At 42.8% G+C, this 16,864-nt stretch overlaps 1 protein-coding gene across 1 annotated transcript in view; it reads right to left on the bottom strand.

Annotated features, from left to right (window-relative positions):
* HERC1 (HECT and RLD domain containing E3 ubiquitin protein ligase family member 1) overlaps positions 1-16,648 on the bottom strand; it is a 163,831-nt gene extending 147,183 nt beyond the window's left edge. The window contains exons 1-17 of the mRNA XM_069765571.1: positions 16,542-16,648; positions 10,633-11,588; positions 10,444-10,539; positions 10,047-10,241; positions 9,639-9,950; positions 9,464-9,560; positions 7,927-8,070; positions 7,724-7,851; positions 7,479-7,623; positions 7,122-7,293; positions 6,599-6,733; positions 5,832-5,997; positions 5,623-5,748; positions 4,459-4,680; positions 1,286-1,438; positions 948-1,080; positions 10-201 (exon numbers count right to left, since the gene is read on the bottom strand). Of these exons, the coding sequence (XP_069621672.1) occupies positions 10-201; positions 948-1,080; positions 1,286-1,438; positions 4,459-4,680; positions 5,623-5,748; positions 5,832-5,997; positions 6,599-6,733; positions 7,122-7,293; positions 7,479-7,623; positions 7,724-7,851; positions 7,927-8,070; positions 9,464-9,560; positions 9,639-9,950; positions 10,047-10,241; positions 10,444-10,539; positions 10,633-11,565 (3,349 nt within the window). The 5' untranslated portion in view covers positions 11,566-11,588; positions 16,542-16,648. The remainder of the gene's footprint in view (positions 1-9; positions 202-947; positions 1,081-1,285; positions 1,439-4,458; positions 4,681-5,622; positions 5,749-5,831; positions 5,998-6,598; positions 6,734-7,121; positions 7,294-7,478; positions 7,624-7,723; positions 7,852-7,926; positions 8,071-9,463; positions 9,561-9,638; positions 9,951-10,046; positions 10,242-10,443; positions 10,540-10,632; positions 11,589-16,541) is intronic.
* Between the last annotated feature and the right edge of the window lie 216 nt (positions 16,649-16,864).

Genomic DNA, 16,864 nt, shown 5'->3' with positions numbered 1-16,864 from the left:
AAAACTTACCATGAAGAGGCCATTGTAACTCCTGATCTTCCAAAAGAACAGCTGCCGGCAGCAATCTATTTAGGCAATCTAATGGAGGCAGCAGGTCCAGCAGGTAACTGAGCAAAGGTCTAGCGACCCAGACAGGCAGTAACAGTAACGCATTAATCAGCTGACACAGCATGCTGCCGGCGGCAGACACATAGACCACATCTAAAAGGAGGAACGGTTACAAAGTTTATCATGAAAATTATGTATAGAGTACAACGCATCTACATACAAGGTATGCAGATGATTTTATCTTCTGCTTTTCAAAGAGTGAAATTCACAGACTAATATGACATCAGCTTTGTTAATATTTGAGATTTTAATACATTTGCAAATACATACTATACATACATATGAACGTCTTTACAAATCAAGGAGGAAGACAGTAACTTGAGCTTGAAGACCTGGCAGATCTATATCTAAATGCAGACAACATAAGGAATGACAGTATATGACAGATTAACAAAGTTGTCCACTACTTTGACAACTTTTTCTCATAGCCCTTGCCTGGCCCCCATAAAATAATAAAGCTTATATTCCCCTCCCGTGCCGGCACCGTTCCTGCGGTGTCGGCACTCGCGGTCCCTGGGCACCGGTGTGGTTGTTGAGCAGGAAGAGAAGTTTGAGATCACCTGCAGCCCGGACTTCCTCTTCATGTTTTTAGATTTGCCCAAAGGCGGAGACAGCGACACCAGCGCCGATTAGGCACCGGCATCACAACAACCACAATGGAGCTTCTGGGAGAGCGAGTGCCAAAACTGGAGGGGAGTATAGGCTTTATGTCATCAAGGCCAAACATTTTGATCAAGAAGGGGTTGTCCTAGTAGTGAACAACCCCTTTAAGTGATTGTAAATTTAATTAAAATCCTGTGTGCTTGAGCTGTTAGTCTGTAATAGCTTATAATACATACCACGCAGTTTTTCCCCCACACTCCCATTGCATGGGCTTTCTCTCAGAAGTGTAGCAGATCGGGAGTAGATGTCTGTTGCATGAGGAAGCAGGAGTTGTAGATGTTTGTGAAGTAAAGCAACACTGCTGGAGTTCTGAAAAGTTAAAAAAAAATGTATGGTTGATGGGTAATAATCTGGTGCACTAGTGCCAAACGTTGTACTAGTAATCCAGAAATGATACTACTGAGAAATGTTCATAGGCAATCATCTCTCTTTATTCCAAACAGCACAAACAAATTGCTGAATGTCCTACAAGTCTACAACTTCTTTTATCATTGCGTTTTGTTACAATTCATACCTCACTTATGTTGTTGGTATGGCAATATGCCAGTAGCTGTTTCTGTAAAGAGCAAAGTAGCTCGTGAAGATGAGCTGGCTGGCTATTTTCTGATGAGGAGGCCCCCACAATTAGCTTATCACTGTTCTTCTCCAATTCACCAAAAGCTTGGTCCTTGTCAAAAAAAATAAAAATATAAAAAAGTCAAGAGAAAGTACACAAAGTACTGCTCAATACGGCACAAATCACCTTAGGTGTACATTCACATGTACCAGCAGTACTACATTAAAGGGAACCTGTCACACACCCCCCCCCCCCCCCCCCCCCAGGCGTTTGTAACTAAAAGAGCCAAAAAGAGAGAAGCCAGCGCTGCTTGTGGTCAGAACGCAATTTGAAAAGTGCAAATGCGCATATTAAATTCTGACTGTATATCAAAATGAGATATTTAGCAAACAATTGATCAATTCTTTGAGCCACCCCGCCACGTCATGGCAATCTCTTGGGGCAGTCCTGCTCTACGATTTTTATATTCGCTGTGCCATTACGGCCTCCTTAATATGCTGGGAGAAAGACCACATTAGTCCCGCTGTAAGTTTTTTTATGTTTTACCCACTGTGCCATTACGGCCTCCTAAATGTGTTAAAAGCGGGACCATATTGAATGCAAACCGTACCTGTAGCTTTTCCGAATCACTCAGTTAGAATTTATGTGCAATTGCACTTCAGTTATTGCGTTCTGACCATAAGCAGTGCTGGCTTCTTCCCTTTTTTTTTTGCTTTGCATTGGTATGTGGCTGACCACCACTGTTGCCGCGCACGCTGGGTTATGTGCGCCATTCTTTCTGTGTTCACTGTGATTGATAGGCTGCTGTGCACACACACAGCAGCCCTGCCCTGCCTCAGGCTCCAGTTAATTGTGCACCTGTGTCTCAGCCTGTCTCACCCTTCATCTTTGGTGCTGGTTTGGCAGTGTGGAAGCCAGATCTGAAATGTCCGCACTGGACCTGATCAGCCTTTACCTGCGCTTGCCTTTCCTGGCACCAAGGGAGTGATTCTGAAAATGCTCCAGGTACAGTTCGCATGTTATGTGGTCTTTTTTTTTATTTTTTTTTATACTCTTTATACATTCAGGAGGCCATAATGGCACAACGTAAATAAAATACGAAGATTAGGACTGCCCCATTATGAGAATGCCGTGAAGTGGCGGGGTAGCTCAAAGAATTGATCAATTGTTTGCTAAATGTTTCATATTTGAAATACAGTTAGAATTTATGTGCAATTGCACTTCAGTTATTGCGTTCTGACCATAAGCAGTGCTGGCTTCTTCCCTTTTTTTTTGCTTTGCATTGGTATGTGGCTGACCACCACTGTTGCCGCGCACGCTGGGTTATGTGCGCCATTCTTTCTGTGTTCACTGTGATTGATAGGCTGCTATGCACACACATAGCAGCCCTGCCCTGCCTCAGGCTACAGTTAATTGTGCACCTGTGCACTCATTGTGCACTCATCTCCCTCCGCCTTCTATAGACTGTGCGGCGTCAGCTGATCCCTAATTGCATGCCACGGTGATTAGGGATCAGCTGACGCCGCACAGTCTGAAGAAGGCGGAGGGAGAGGAGTGAGGCGAAGATATGCACTGCGCATGCCCATGAATCCAAGCCCCGCAGTGTGAACAAATCAGAAGACACTGCGGGGCGGGATCTCGGGCAGCGCGGCCGCACAGGCGCAGACAGCCTGACACCAAATGATGTCAGAAGACGGGCAGCGCTAACTGCGCATGCCCAAGGGATAATATAACAGCGCAGGCTCCGGGACAGATTCAAAACAACGCTGAGGAGGCGGCGCCCGGCGCCAAGGGGGTGTGAATGACGGCTGTGCTGCGTCTGATTAGGAAGGAAAGTCCTGCCTCCCTGGCGATTTCACAGTATGAGGGGGCACATTTTGTAAGTGTTTATTTCAGCGTATGCAAGGAGCATAACTAAAAGAGCCACCTTGTCCAAATGCAGCATTAGTGTTGCACAAGGTGGCTCTTTTAGTTACAAACGCCTGGGGGGGGTGACAGGTTCCCTTTAAATACATGCAAATACATAAATTGTTACACATTTTCTCAACTGCAATGTAATCCTTAGATTTCCGCAAACCTTTGTAACAGGGGCTGTCCAGAACTTCGATGACGGATACACAATAGGTATGTCAAGCAAAGGATGATTTAGTCGGCAGTTTTCTCTCCCAACAGGAGCTCTCGCTTCAGAAAACGATGGTTTGGCTGGCAGGTAACTATGCCAACTTCTCCATACACAGGAGCTTTGCTTCAGCAAACGATGGTTTGGCCGGCAGGTAACTATGTCAACTCCATCATACACAGGAGCTCTCGCTTCAGCAAACAATGGTTTGGCCGGCAGGTAACTATGCCAACTCCTCCATTAACAGGAGCTGTTGCTTCAGCAAACGATTGTTTGGCCGGCAGGTAACTATGCCAACTCCTCCATACAGAGGAGCTGTTGCTTCAGCAAACGATGGTTTGGCCGGCAGGTACCTATCTATGCCAACTCCTCCATATAAAGGAGCTCTCGCTTCAGCAAACGATGGTTTGGCAGGCAGGTAACTATGCCAACACCTCCATACACAGCAGCTCTTGCTTCAGCAAACGATAGTTTGGCCGGCAGGTAACTCCATCAACTCCTCCATACTCAGGACCTCTTTTCAGAAAACAATGGTTTGGTCGGCTGTTAACTCTGCCAACTGTTCCATACACAGGAGCTCGCTCTTTTGGTTGCTTTGGGACATACAAACAGTGCATGGTGCCATTGCCAGCAGAACTCCGTACACCATGTAGTGGCTGTTCTCAGATGCTACAGGTCAGTTTCCTCTGAAGTGAATGCTTTCTGACTTGTGGTAACCAAGAACAGTAATTACACCGTGTACATAATTGAGTTGTCCCAGTTGTGTGCACGGTTTGCAGCGGATAGTAAGCAGATTATCAGTGGTGGATCCTGAGATTTGGCCATCAATATCAAAGTCCTGGACAAACCCTTTGAAGAAACACATACTGATGCATTCAGTATCCACCCTGTTGATTACGGTACTTATTATGAACTTATTTTGGAGTGAACTAGTTGAACAACAGAATGAATTCTGACAGTAGAATTTGTCTGCTGGACAAATGAAATGGACACTACATCTATCTGTTCATACCGTGTAAAAGCCCAGGTTTCGGAGAAGTGTCTTCATCAGGATCTCAGCCAGGTGAGTGTCTGGATGACTAGTCTGCGCAATGTAGCTGGGGTCAGAGTTTGGGCCATAAGACAGAGGCAATGAAGAGCTGTCAGAAGAATCAGAGGGAGAGCTGTATCCCAGTAAGGATGCCACATGTGTGTGATCCTGCAAGCTTGTGAGGATGATATCCAGCTGCATTCTCTGTCACAAGACAAAAAACAACATGGAGATGAAAACTTTACATACACCTACAATCACAACTAATGTTTAAAAAAACTATTACACTTTTTTTTTAAATCTTCTAATCTGCAATTGTGACAGGTCAGAGTCATTGAATACTGTGGTCTAAGTGGTGGACTAAACAGGAAGAGATGCTAAAGAGGTGAGTGCTTTAAGCAGATCACAGGTGAAGGTCAGGGTCACATTGTAGATAGGGTTAACTATGCTAATGATACTCCGATCAAACGCTGATGAGAGTTTGATCTGAGTGTCAGCATAGTGTGAACAGATTCTCTTAGATGAACGAACAGTAACAGACAGATGACGGAAAACATCATTTCTCCATCTTCTCCACTGTGTGAATTCAGAAATAGGACTACACTCAGATATCATCCGAGTGCAGTCCAATGTTTTTCACACACCCATAGACTTGAACATGCGAGTGGCATCCAATTTCAAAGTGAAACCACAGCATGTTTTCACCGACAGGTTCTGTCCATGAAAAATAAGAAAAAATTGGTCATCAGCACTGCCCCATTGAATAAAATTAGTCCGAGTGTTATCCAATAAAAAAAAAAAAATTGTACAGCACTTGTCCGATATATACGGCGGTGTGAGCGAGCCACAATAGATAGTGTATAGTCTGTACTCAACAAATATCTACCTTTCCATGTAAAGAAGGATAAACAACATGCTTCAGAGTCTTTATCCATTTATCCATAGTGATAAAGCATGTCACCCTCCAACCCCAAAAGATAGGACTAATTTTTATTTATTTTCTTTAGAGGTTATTTTTTCTTTTTTATAATTGAATAGCACAAACAAACCTTAAAATGTGAGATTTGCAAAACGTTTGTGTTATTATTAGAATGTAACCTAAACGACAGAATAGTTAAGATTGCATTCATTTCAAAATGTGTATACCTGGCCCTTGGAGAGACTTTCCCATCTATCGGGCCCCTGAGGCAAGAGAGAATGCAACAACTCCATCCTTTCCCGTAAAGGAGGCAGCAGCATGGTTGCTCCAACAGAAAGGGTCTCAATCACAACCTAAATATATAAAGATCATCAAAAGGGAATAATGCAAATAATACATTCAGCGCATATTACCAAATCATCTAAAGCATCTTTACCTCCTGAATCTCATCTGGCACACTTGCATCCATTAGCCGAAACAGCAAGTTGCGAAGAGGACCGGCTTGACGACCTAAGATGCTGGTAGCAACTCCACCCGCTAAGGCAAGAGCCAGATGGTTGGACAACATTTTCAGGCACAGCTTTAGGAAGTGATGATGTTCTCTTTAAGAAATGGTTATAAATAAAGTTATAAGGTTATAAAGTGGGAGTAATGTGAGTTATTAAGGCAAAAAGTCGATTATAAAGTATCGTTTGACACCTTTCTAGTAAGGAGTTACTATAAGGGTATGTGCACATGTATTCTTGGCCACTGCGGATTTTTCCGCAGCAGATTTGATAAATCTGCAGGGCAAAATTTTTGCTGCAGATTTATCGCGGATTTACCGCAGTTTTTCTGCGGTTTTACAACTGCTGTTTTCCATAGGGGCAGCTGTAAAACCGCTGCGGAATCCACAGAAAGTAGTAACATGCTGCGGAATGTAAACCGCTGCGTTTCCGCGCGTTTTTTTCCGCAGCATGTGCACAGCGTTTTTGGTTTCCCATAGGTTTACATTGAACTGTAAACTCATGGGAAACTGCTGCGGATGCGCAGCGGCGGAAATGCTGCGGATCCGCAGCAAAATCCGCATCGTGTGCACATACCCTAATACAGAGATCAGACAAAAAAGTAACCTCAAAAGGAAAAAATTATTAAAGGAAATTTCTCCAGAATCAGTTAAGATGTAATGTGTCAATGTCACAGCCCCAAAAGCACCATGAATACCTGGATGATGGAAAAGGCGAAGGAGGGATGTCACTGTTAATCTTCTCACAGTATCGTTCCAAGAAAGATCGCAAATGGAAGAAGGTGCTCTCTTCTAGATCAACACAATAGGGACGATGCCATGCAACCACTTGTCTAAAATGGAGCAGAAGTGTTTGATGATTAATGGCATTTTCAGCTTAGTCAGCGATCTATCATCTTTTTAATTTGTTTTTTTTAAATCAACAAAACTAAAACCACAAATTGCACAATGCTCCCAGGACCACCAGCAGTTGTGTCTACCTATCCCAATACCCTGCATAGTCCATTTATTACACTAGACACAAACAGATATTTGCAAAAAGTAGTTCTAAAGTCAGTTTATGATGTGCAAATTAACCCTTCGACTAGTTGACGGGGCATTAGTGCCCCCACACTAGTCGGCCCCCTAGCATGTTATCAAACGTTCTTGGATGTTTCGGTTCTACAAGGACTGTAAAAGAAATCTGTGCCAATTTTAAGACAAACAAAAGCGTGTGTTTACCTGTCCCTGGGCAGAGCGGTCCATGCCAGGCTGTGGGATGTGCCCGCAGAGATCTGCTGTATAGCCACTCCATCCAGTCCACTCACTTTTTTTGGTTTAGTAATGGGGCCAGTTGAATTACCTTGACCGCACTGTCCCATAGAATTATTGCCCCAGGCATAAACTTCATTATCTGGAAAAATAATCGAATACATAAACATCATGCACACAAAAATGAATACATAACCACATTGCGATATATTGTTAGATGATTGTATTGTAGTATGGATGAGAAATATTAGGCATCCAAAACCTACAGAATATTACTAGCAAACTATTTCCCACTATATATACACACACAGACATTTATTTTGGTACCGTGTGAAAGGGCAAGACAGTGGCTGTCTCCTATAGAAATATCCACAATCCTTGTGGCAGCTAGCTCTTCAATAAGTTTAGGACGCAAGGCAGTTGCTTCTGAAGAACCACACCCCAGGCAAGCTCCACATCCCCAAGCATAAACCTGAAAACAAGACGACAATACATGAGTACCTACATTATAAAACAAGAAATCAGACATGAAATAACATCTTGGTTATGCTCAGAACGTGTAATAGTTATACCTGTCCTGTTGATGTCAGCGCTAGTGAGGACTGACTGCCGGCACACACCTTCCGTGTGAACATGCCCTGCAGCGCTTCCACCACCTTTGGTTTGTATACCCTGTTAGTGTCTCCATGGCCCAATTTTCCTACAAAAATATTCACCAATATTAAAACCCATATAGAAAGACATTAGTGACAATACGAATGTATTATGCACATACCATTATCTCCTCCCCCAAATGACCAGACAGTTCTTCCATCTTTAGACAAGGCAATTGTGTGAGAGCTTCCACATGAGACTTCACCAACATTACTGATGTCCTTTACCAGGGTGGGGATGTTCCGACTATTACTGTCTCCATGACCTGTATAAAAAGACAGACTATGTAGCTACAGCTCTACAACTAAACCTTATTAGTCCAAATGCATAAAATATATTAGTGTATGTAACACAATACTTTGGTCCACGTCAAGAGGGCAGTTCACACAGGTCTTTATTCCCACCATAGGAATTCCTTTAGATGTGCCATAAGTGATATTCCATGTGAGAATGCCTGATGAATGAGATGTTCTGTGATGCTCATCTGCCTATTCACAGTGGCTGCTCGCATAAAAGGACTCAAAGGATTCTTAAAGGGCAGAGAAGAGGTATATCGGGTTTATATGCCATAAATGTATCAAGATGAGAACACCCCTTTAGGTAACACTTTATTGTAGTGGCATGGCACTAAAGCATACCAACACGACACACCTAGTAGGGCTTAAGGGATGGATTTTTCACATGCATGAACTATAAATATCATAGGCGTAGTACAAAGTAAGGCCGAGGTCACACCTGCGTTTGCAATGCGAGTCTCTCGCATCAATACACATCGAAATACATGCAGCCGCTCACATGCAGCGGCAGTGGCGGGTATTGATGCGAGAGACTCGTGCGAGTTTCCAGCATTGCACCCGCAAGTGTGACCCCGGCCTAAGACTGTGGATGACACAGAGTCTACATTCCCAGTTCGCTATGGCAGGAAAAAAATAAATCACTAATCAGCTTTAACCCCTTAACCCACAAGTCAGTTTCTAATTTTTTTTTTTTTTTTGCATTTTCATATTTTTGCTCCCCTTCTTCCCAGAGCCATAACTTTTTTTTTTAACTTTCCGTCAATATGGCCATGTGAAGGCTTGATTGTTGCAGGACAAGTACTACTTTTCAATGACATCATCGGTTTTGCCATTTAGTCCACTGGAAAATGGAGAAAAATTTCAAGTGGGGTGAAATTGCAAAAAAACGTGCAATTCCAGTGTTTTTTATTTTTTTTTAATTTTTACCATGTTCACTAAATGCTAAAACTGACCTGCCGTTATGATTCTCCAGGTCATTACGAGTTGACAGACACGAAACATGTCTAGGTTCTTTTATATTCAAGTCGTGAAAAAAAATCTAAATTTTGTTTTAAAAAAAATATGATTTTTGGCTGGGTGAGAGCTTATTTTTTGTGTGCCGAGCTGACGTTTTCATTGATACAATTTTGGTGTAGATATGCCAGTCATTGAATTTTTATTGAAATGTAGTCGTGATAAATAAAAGGAATTCTGGCGTTTTATATTTTTTTCTCATTACGCCATTGAAATTAATGCTTCATTATGGTCATTATATAAAAACACACACACAAAAAAATACTGCAATGGACGAAGTAAACAAATAAATAAGTTTAAGCACATTTTATAAAAATCAAATTATTTACGCTGATTTAATATGGTTACCTAATCTCCCAAAATCTCCTTCTCCCCACGTATAGAGCTCTCCATCTTCTGTAACAGCAGCACTATGTCTATATCCAGCTGAAACACATACTACAACCTAAAAAGAAAAAAAAAATGAAGGCAACGTTCACTAGCATGAACACTGCTCGTACCCAGGTCAATGTAAATCCATTACCTTTCCTTGTAGGGTGCCTTGGATAAGCTTTGGATATTTTTGTGTAGAGCTGTTACCGTGGCCCAGTTTACCATAGTCCCCATCTCCCCAGCTGAATACTTCTCCCTCAGTGGTGAAAGCTAGAGTATGGCCATCAGACCCTTTAGATGATGAAACTTTCTTGATAGAACGGTGAGGCTCAAATGTAAGTTTCTTTAATGTGGACTGGTTGTTGGAATCACCGAGACCTAGTCTCCCATAGCTGCCTTTCCCACAGGCTCTTACTGAGCCATCAGTGGCTATAACAAAAGTGCAGTACTGTCCAGCTTCGATCTGTAGGGAGAATTAAAGGTAGAAATAAAACCACAATCTCTCCAGAGCACAATAAAATACAGTATTTTATAATCCAAACTGCTAATGAATACTTACTGTCTGCGCATCTGAGAAACAAGGAGCTAACTTTGGCTGTAAGATCTTCTCCTGGGTCCCCTCTACTAGTTGGTGGCTGCTATTACTTCCCCATACATATACTTCACATGTCTCCGATACCACCGGACTTTCTCCAGTCTGGATGCTGTCTGGGCTAGCACAGGTTCTTGAGTAGTCAGAGGCCATTTGGCACACCTAGGGAAAAAGTAAATAACTCATATTTAAAAAGTCTGGAGACAAAAAGACACGAAAAGTGTAAGATAATAACTAATTTTAAAAATGTATATAATAAAAACTACAATGTATCCAACATTTTTTGAAAGAAATGGAAATAAATGGGGCAAGAACAACAAAGACAAAAGATGAATACTCTGTAGATGCAGACTTTTTACAATACCTCCTCAAAAAGACACAAAGCAGCTTCATACAAAGAACACAGGCCATCGGCTGTTCTGGTGGGCTCTCTCCACTGACTTCTATCTGCTGATGACCCCTTTAAAACATCACAGATATTATTATTTTTCTATTTTATCTTATGATTATGGTGTGAAGAATGCCTCACTGTCAGAGCAGTGTTCACACTTACCAGGGACCGTCTCATCTGCTGAAGGATGCTAATGAAGCAGTCACAGCTGATCATGCCTTCCTGCGTTGTTAGCGTCTTGTTCTTGTCTGCCTCATTAACTAAAGCAGAAGCAGCAAGCGCCATTTCAATCCACTCTAAGAGGTAGCGAAGGGAGCCACGTTGAGAAGCAAGCCCAAGGAGTAGTTCTGACACCAAGCGCCTCCCTAAAGTATCTGCCCCAGAATTGGGCACAGTCACTCCTTTCAGAAAGGTGGTGACCTGTGCCAAGCAGTTCAGTCCCATAGGTGGTATTTTGCTCTCATTGGCAAGAGATAGAGGGGGTAAGGAATTCACCACATCAATAGCTGTTCGTATAACGTCATTACACAGATTCAGCCCAGATCCAGCAGTTGGCAGCATCCAGCTCTGCCTCAGTAGAGCAAACAGTAAGCTCAGACCAGTTCTCACACCCATTTCTATGAGAGCATCGGTACTTGAGCGTGGTCGCTCGCTAACAGACAGGGTATCTGCAGACCCGGAGCTACTCTCCGGTGAATGCTGCTGTTGTTTAACCTTGCCTTTGTCATGATACTTGTTAGAAAGAGCATAGAAAACCCTCTGGAGAACCAGCAGTCTCTTCCGCAGAGCCCCTGCAAACGGAGAGTCCGAGCACACCACCTTGGCCAGAGCCAGCTGGCTGCCGAGTAAGGCATCCAGGTAGTGATCCTGCTCATCACAGGATAAAGATTCCCTCTCAAAATCTGGCAACTGGGGTCCTTTAAGACATAAGACCTGCTGTGGAAGTGGAACCACCTCTTTGTTGCTGACCAACTTGGCATATAGGACAGAAACGCCTTCCCGGGTAGCGATAGACTCACTATCTTCTGTTATCCAGGAGCTGTTCAGGTGCTCCAGCCACTTTAACTTGACAGGGGGCATCATGCCGGCCATCATTATTCACTCTACTGCCATCGGCCCTTGTGTAGGTGAAGAAATAAAGGGAAATATAAGGTGATGCAGAATTAAAATCAAGGTCACAGTGGAGTCAAATGCAAATTTGGAACATAATAATGTTATCTTATACCACCAAGATTCGCTGTTTAGTAAGCAGTGTGGATATTTAAACAAGGTCATGGTGAGAAAGTCCTTTCAGCCTTTTAATTAAATATTTCAAGGTTGCAGTATGAATAAAGCCAGTATTTTATCATCGGGAAACTATTAGTAGAGGATTAGTTGTCTTGTGCCATGAAGTCCTCCTGCTCTGTCACCCTGCCCCTACCACTGATTGGCACCTTTCTGTGTTAAGTGCAGTGTACACGGAAATCTGTTAATTAATGGCAAGAGCATGGTTTTACAGAGCTCAGCATTCACAGAACTGCTAGGCTTGCAGCAGAGAAAACAGGGATTGTAACAAAATAACAGCTATTCTTTTGCATGTTTGTCCCACTTAAATGTTTCAGATCACCAAACAAATTTAAATATTAGACAAAGATAACACAAGTAAACACAAAATGCAGTTTATAAATGAAGGTCTTTATTATTAAGGGAAAAAGAAATCCAAACCTACAGGGCCCTGTGTGAAAAAGTGATTGCCCCCCCCCTCCTTGAAACATAAATTAAACTGTGGCTTATTATATCTTTGGAAGCGGACTTCAAATTCTGTAGCCACATGCAGGCTTGATTGAGAACAGGTGTGGCAATAATCAAGAAGTCACAAATAGGACCTGCCTGACAAAGTGAAGAACACCAAAAGTTCTTCATAAGGCTACGTTCACATTAGCGTTGTACGGGGCAGCGTCGGGCGCAGCCGCGGCGACGCATGCATCATGCGCCCCTATATTTAACATGGTGGGGCGCATGTACATGCGTTGTCTTGCGTTTTGTGATGCATGCGTCATTTTGGCGCAACTGTCAGGGCGCAGAGGACGCTGCATGATGCAGTTTTTTCTGCGGCAAAAATCATGCAAAAATGAACGCATGCGTCACAAAAAGCTGCGTTGTGCATGCGTTTTTGCATGCGTTGCGTCGCCGACGCTGCCCCGCACAACGCTAATGTGAACGTAGCCTAAGCTAGACATCATGCCACGATCCAAAGAAATTCTGGAACAAATGAGAAACAAAGTAATTGAGAGCCATCACTCTGAAAAAGGTTATAAAGCCATTTCTCACGCTTTGGGACCACAGTGAAAACACAGCGAGAGCCATTATCCACAAACGGTGAAAACATGGAACAGTGGTGAACGTTCTCAGGAGTGACCAGCTGACTAAAACTACCCCAAGAGCGCAGTGATGACTCATCCAAAAGGTCACAAAAGACCCCACAACAACATCCAAAGAACTGCAGGCCTCACTTGCCTCAGTTAAAGTCAGTGTTCATGACTTCACCTTAAGTTGAAGACTGGGCAAAAATGGTCTGCATGGCAGAGTTCCAAGACGAAAACCACTGCTGACCAACAGGAACATAAAGGCTCATCAGTTTTGTCAAAATACGTCTTGATGATCCTGAAGAATTTTGGAAGACTACTCTATGGACTGACGAGACAAAAGTTGAACTTTTTGGAAGGTGTATGTCACATTACATCTGACGTAGAAGTAACACAGGATTTCAGAAAAGGAACATCATACAAAAAGTAAAATATGGTGATGGCAGTGTGATGGTCTGGGGCGGTTTTGCTGCTTTGGGACCTGGAAGTCTTGCTGTGGTAAATGGAACAATGAACTCTGCTCTCTACCAAAAAAATCCTGAAGGAGAATGTCCAGCCATCTGTTTGTGATGTCAAACTAAGGAGCACTTGGGTAATGCAGTAGGACAATGAACCAAAACACACCAGCAAGTCAACCTCTTAATGGCTTAAGAAAAACAAAATTAAGACTTTGGAGTTACCTAGTCAAAGTCCTGACCCTAATCCAACTGAGATGCTGTGGAATAACCTTAAAAAGGCTGTTCCATTCTTGGAAACCATCCAATGTGGCTTAATTACAACACTTCTGCAAAGATGAGTGGGCCAAAAATCCTCCAGAGCGTTATAAAAGAATCATTGCCAGTTATCGCAAACACTTGATTGCAGCCGTTGCTGCTTATGGTGGTCCAACCAGTTATTAGGTTTAGGGGGCAATCACTTTTTTCACACAGGGCCCTGTAGGTTTGAATTTTCTTCTTCCCTTAATAATAAAGACAGTCATTTAAAAACGGCGTTATTTTTAATCAAATATTTAATTTACTGATTTGAAATATTTAAGTGGGACAAACATTCAAAAGAATAGGAAATCAGGAAGGGGCAAAAACATTTTCACACACCTGTACATCTATCGCTGGAATCAGAGTTTCAGCCCCATTTGATGCTGCTCTCAAGATAATAAAGCAAAATCTATTTGACAGATTTCCTGTAAGCAAGCAATGACTGAATTGATCAAATTAATATCCAGTGAAGTGAATATTTAAGCCCACAAGAGTCCATTCTTTATTTTTATATATTTCTTATTATTAGTATCATAATAATAATAATTAATAAGAAGAAGACAAGACAAGGGGTCTCGTTGAATGGCCACAATGGTCGCCAGACCTTAACCAGAATATGTACTTTTTTCTTTTGGGGAATTCTCATAGATTAGGTATGTTCAATAAAACCACGTACAGTTGTTAACATGATTATAATTGAATTATTATTTAAACTAAAGGTACCGTCACATTAGCGACGCTGCAGCGATACCGACAACGATCCGGATCGCTGCAGCGTCGCTGTTTGGTCGCTGGAGAGCTGTCACACAGACCGCTCTCCAGCGACCAACGATGCCGGTAACCAGGGTAAACATCGGGTAACTAAGCGCAGGGCCGCGCTTAGTAACCCGATGTTTACCCTGGTTACCATCCTAAAAGTTAAAAAAAACAAACACTACATACTTACCTACAGCCGTCTGTCCTCCAGCGCTGTGCTCTGCACTCCTCCTGTACTGTCTGTGTGAGCACAGCGGCCGGAAAGCAGAGCGGTGACGTCACCGCTCTGCTTTCCGGCTGACCGACGCTCACAGCCAGTACAGGAGGAGTGCAGAGCACAGCGCTGGAGGACAGACAGCGGTAGGTAAGTATGTAGTGTTTGTTTTTTTTTACTTTTAGGATGGTAACCAGGGTAAACATCGGGTTACTAAGCGCGGCCCTGCGCTTAGTTACCCGATGTTTACCCTGGTTACCAGTGAAGACATCGCTGAATCGGTGTCACACACGCCGATTCAGCGATGTCTACGGGGAGTCCAGCGACCAAATAAAGTTCTGGACTTTCTTCCCCGACCAGCGACAGCACAGCAGGGGCCTGATCGCTGCTGCCTGTCCCACTGGACGATATCGCTAGCGAGGACGCTGCAACGTCACGGATCGCTAGCGATATCGTCTAGTGTGACGGTACCTTTACTTCTGCAACATCTTGTACATTAAAGGGGTTGTCCACTACCAAGACAACTCCTTCTCATTCCCCATGTTTGGCCGCATTAAAATAAAAACCCAATATTCACCTCCGGTGTCGGCGCTATTCCAGCAGTGTCGGCACTCGCATTCCAAGGGCTCACGTGAGGTTGTTAAGCCCTTTGGTGTCTCTATCTCTACCTTTGAACATATCGAACATCAAGAGAAAATCAGAGAGCAGCTGCAGCCCTGGCTTCCTTTTGTTGTTCAATATGTCCAAAGGTGGGGGGATAGTGAAGTTGGCGTTGATTGGGCACAGGGCTCGTGTGACATAACCTCATGTAAGCCCCGAGGACGTGAGTGCAGAGACCGCTGGAATGCCGGCAGCACAGGAGGTGAGTATAAGTGTTTTAATATTAATGGGGCCATACTTGAGGAATCTTAGAATGTTAGCGTTGGAAGGGACCTCCAGGGTCATCGTGTCCAACCCCCTGCTCAATGCAGGATTTGCTAAACCATCTTGTGGCAGCCTGCTCCACTCAATGATCACCCTCACTGTCAAATCGCTTTTCTAATATCTAATCTGTATCTTCTCCCTTTCAGTTTAATTCCATTGCTTCTCGTGTTTCCATGTGCAAGTGATCACTCTACACTGTGACATCCCTTCAGATATTTGTTGACAGCTATCAAGTCTCATCTTAGCCTTCTTGCAAGCTAAATGTTTGCAGATCCTTTAACCGTTCCTCGTAGGACATACTTTGCAGTCCTCTCATCATCCTGGTAGCTCTTCTCTGAACTTGCTTCAGTTTTTCAACATCTTTTTTAAAATGTGGTGCCTAGAACTGTACAGTGTTCCAGATGAGGTCTGACCAAGAAAGAGTAGAGGGGGATAATTATGTCAAATGATCTAGACTGTATGCTTATCTTAACATATCCCAGTACTGTGTTTTCCTTTTTTTTTGCTGTTGCATCACGCTGCTGACTCATGTGTAGTCTGTGATCTATTAGTATAACCAAATCTTTTTCACATGTGCTGTTGCTTAGTTCTATTCCTTCTATTCTGTAGATGTAATTTTCATTTTTCTTGTCCAGATGTAAAATCTTGCATTTTTCCATTTAAATACCATTCTATTAGTTGCTGTCCATTGTTTAAGCTAATCTAGATCCTTTCTCAGTCTTCTCTAGGGTCAACCTTTCATACCCCCTTTCTGTGTCCATTAAAATCTGCCTTTCTGAAGTCCATCCTCTGAGTCCTCACAGGTCTTCCTCCTCTTGTAATCCAAAATTGAATGAGGAATGAGAAGGGGTTGTCCTAGTAGTGGAAAACTCCTCTAAATGCCAATTCCTCACTATTTACACAATCCCTTCAACATGAACGCATTCTCTGTTTATACGGGATTACCTACTGCCTATAAATTCAAGGTATTATTAACAGTATTAATTTACAGTACTCAAGATCAAAAGCTATGATACCTACTAAGGACAAGTTGTCTATACAAAAAAAAGCAGCAAGCCTCAGCTAAAAATACCTTACTTTTCACACTTCAAGGATCCTGGTATCTCCACCGCAGATCTCAGATGCCATGAACATGGGATGTGGCAACCTCCATTGTAATGGTATAAAGTGTTCCCGCATGTGAAATGGTTATGTAGTAAACTGCAGCGAAACAAAAAAGAGAGAGAAGCTCACTCTCAAAGTAAGAGCTACAGTATTAATAAAGGTTTGTCTTGCTGAACGTATATATGATATATTTTCATCTGAGGCTTCAAGTTGCAATCAATATTGTACATTATGTTCTGGTTGCCCTTTGATTTAAACCATGACAATATCAGACAATCAATACAGCACTATCTTTA

The sequence above is a fragment of the Ranitomeya imitator genome, chromosome 4, assembly GCF_032444005.1.
Source record: "Ranitomeya imitator isolate aRanImi1 chromosome 4, aRanImi1.pri, whole genome shotgun sequence".
In the NCBI taxonomy this organism is placed as follows: domain Eukaryota; kingdom Metazoa; phylum Chordata; class Amphibia; order Anura; family Dendrobatidae; genus Ranitomeya; species Ranitomeya imitator.
The sequence above is the reverse complement of the archived record's forward strand: the minus strand, read 5'-3'. Positions and strand labels throughout refer to the sequence as shown.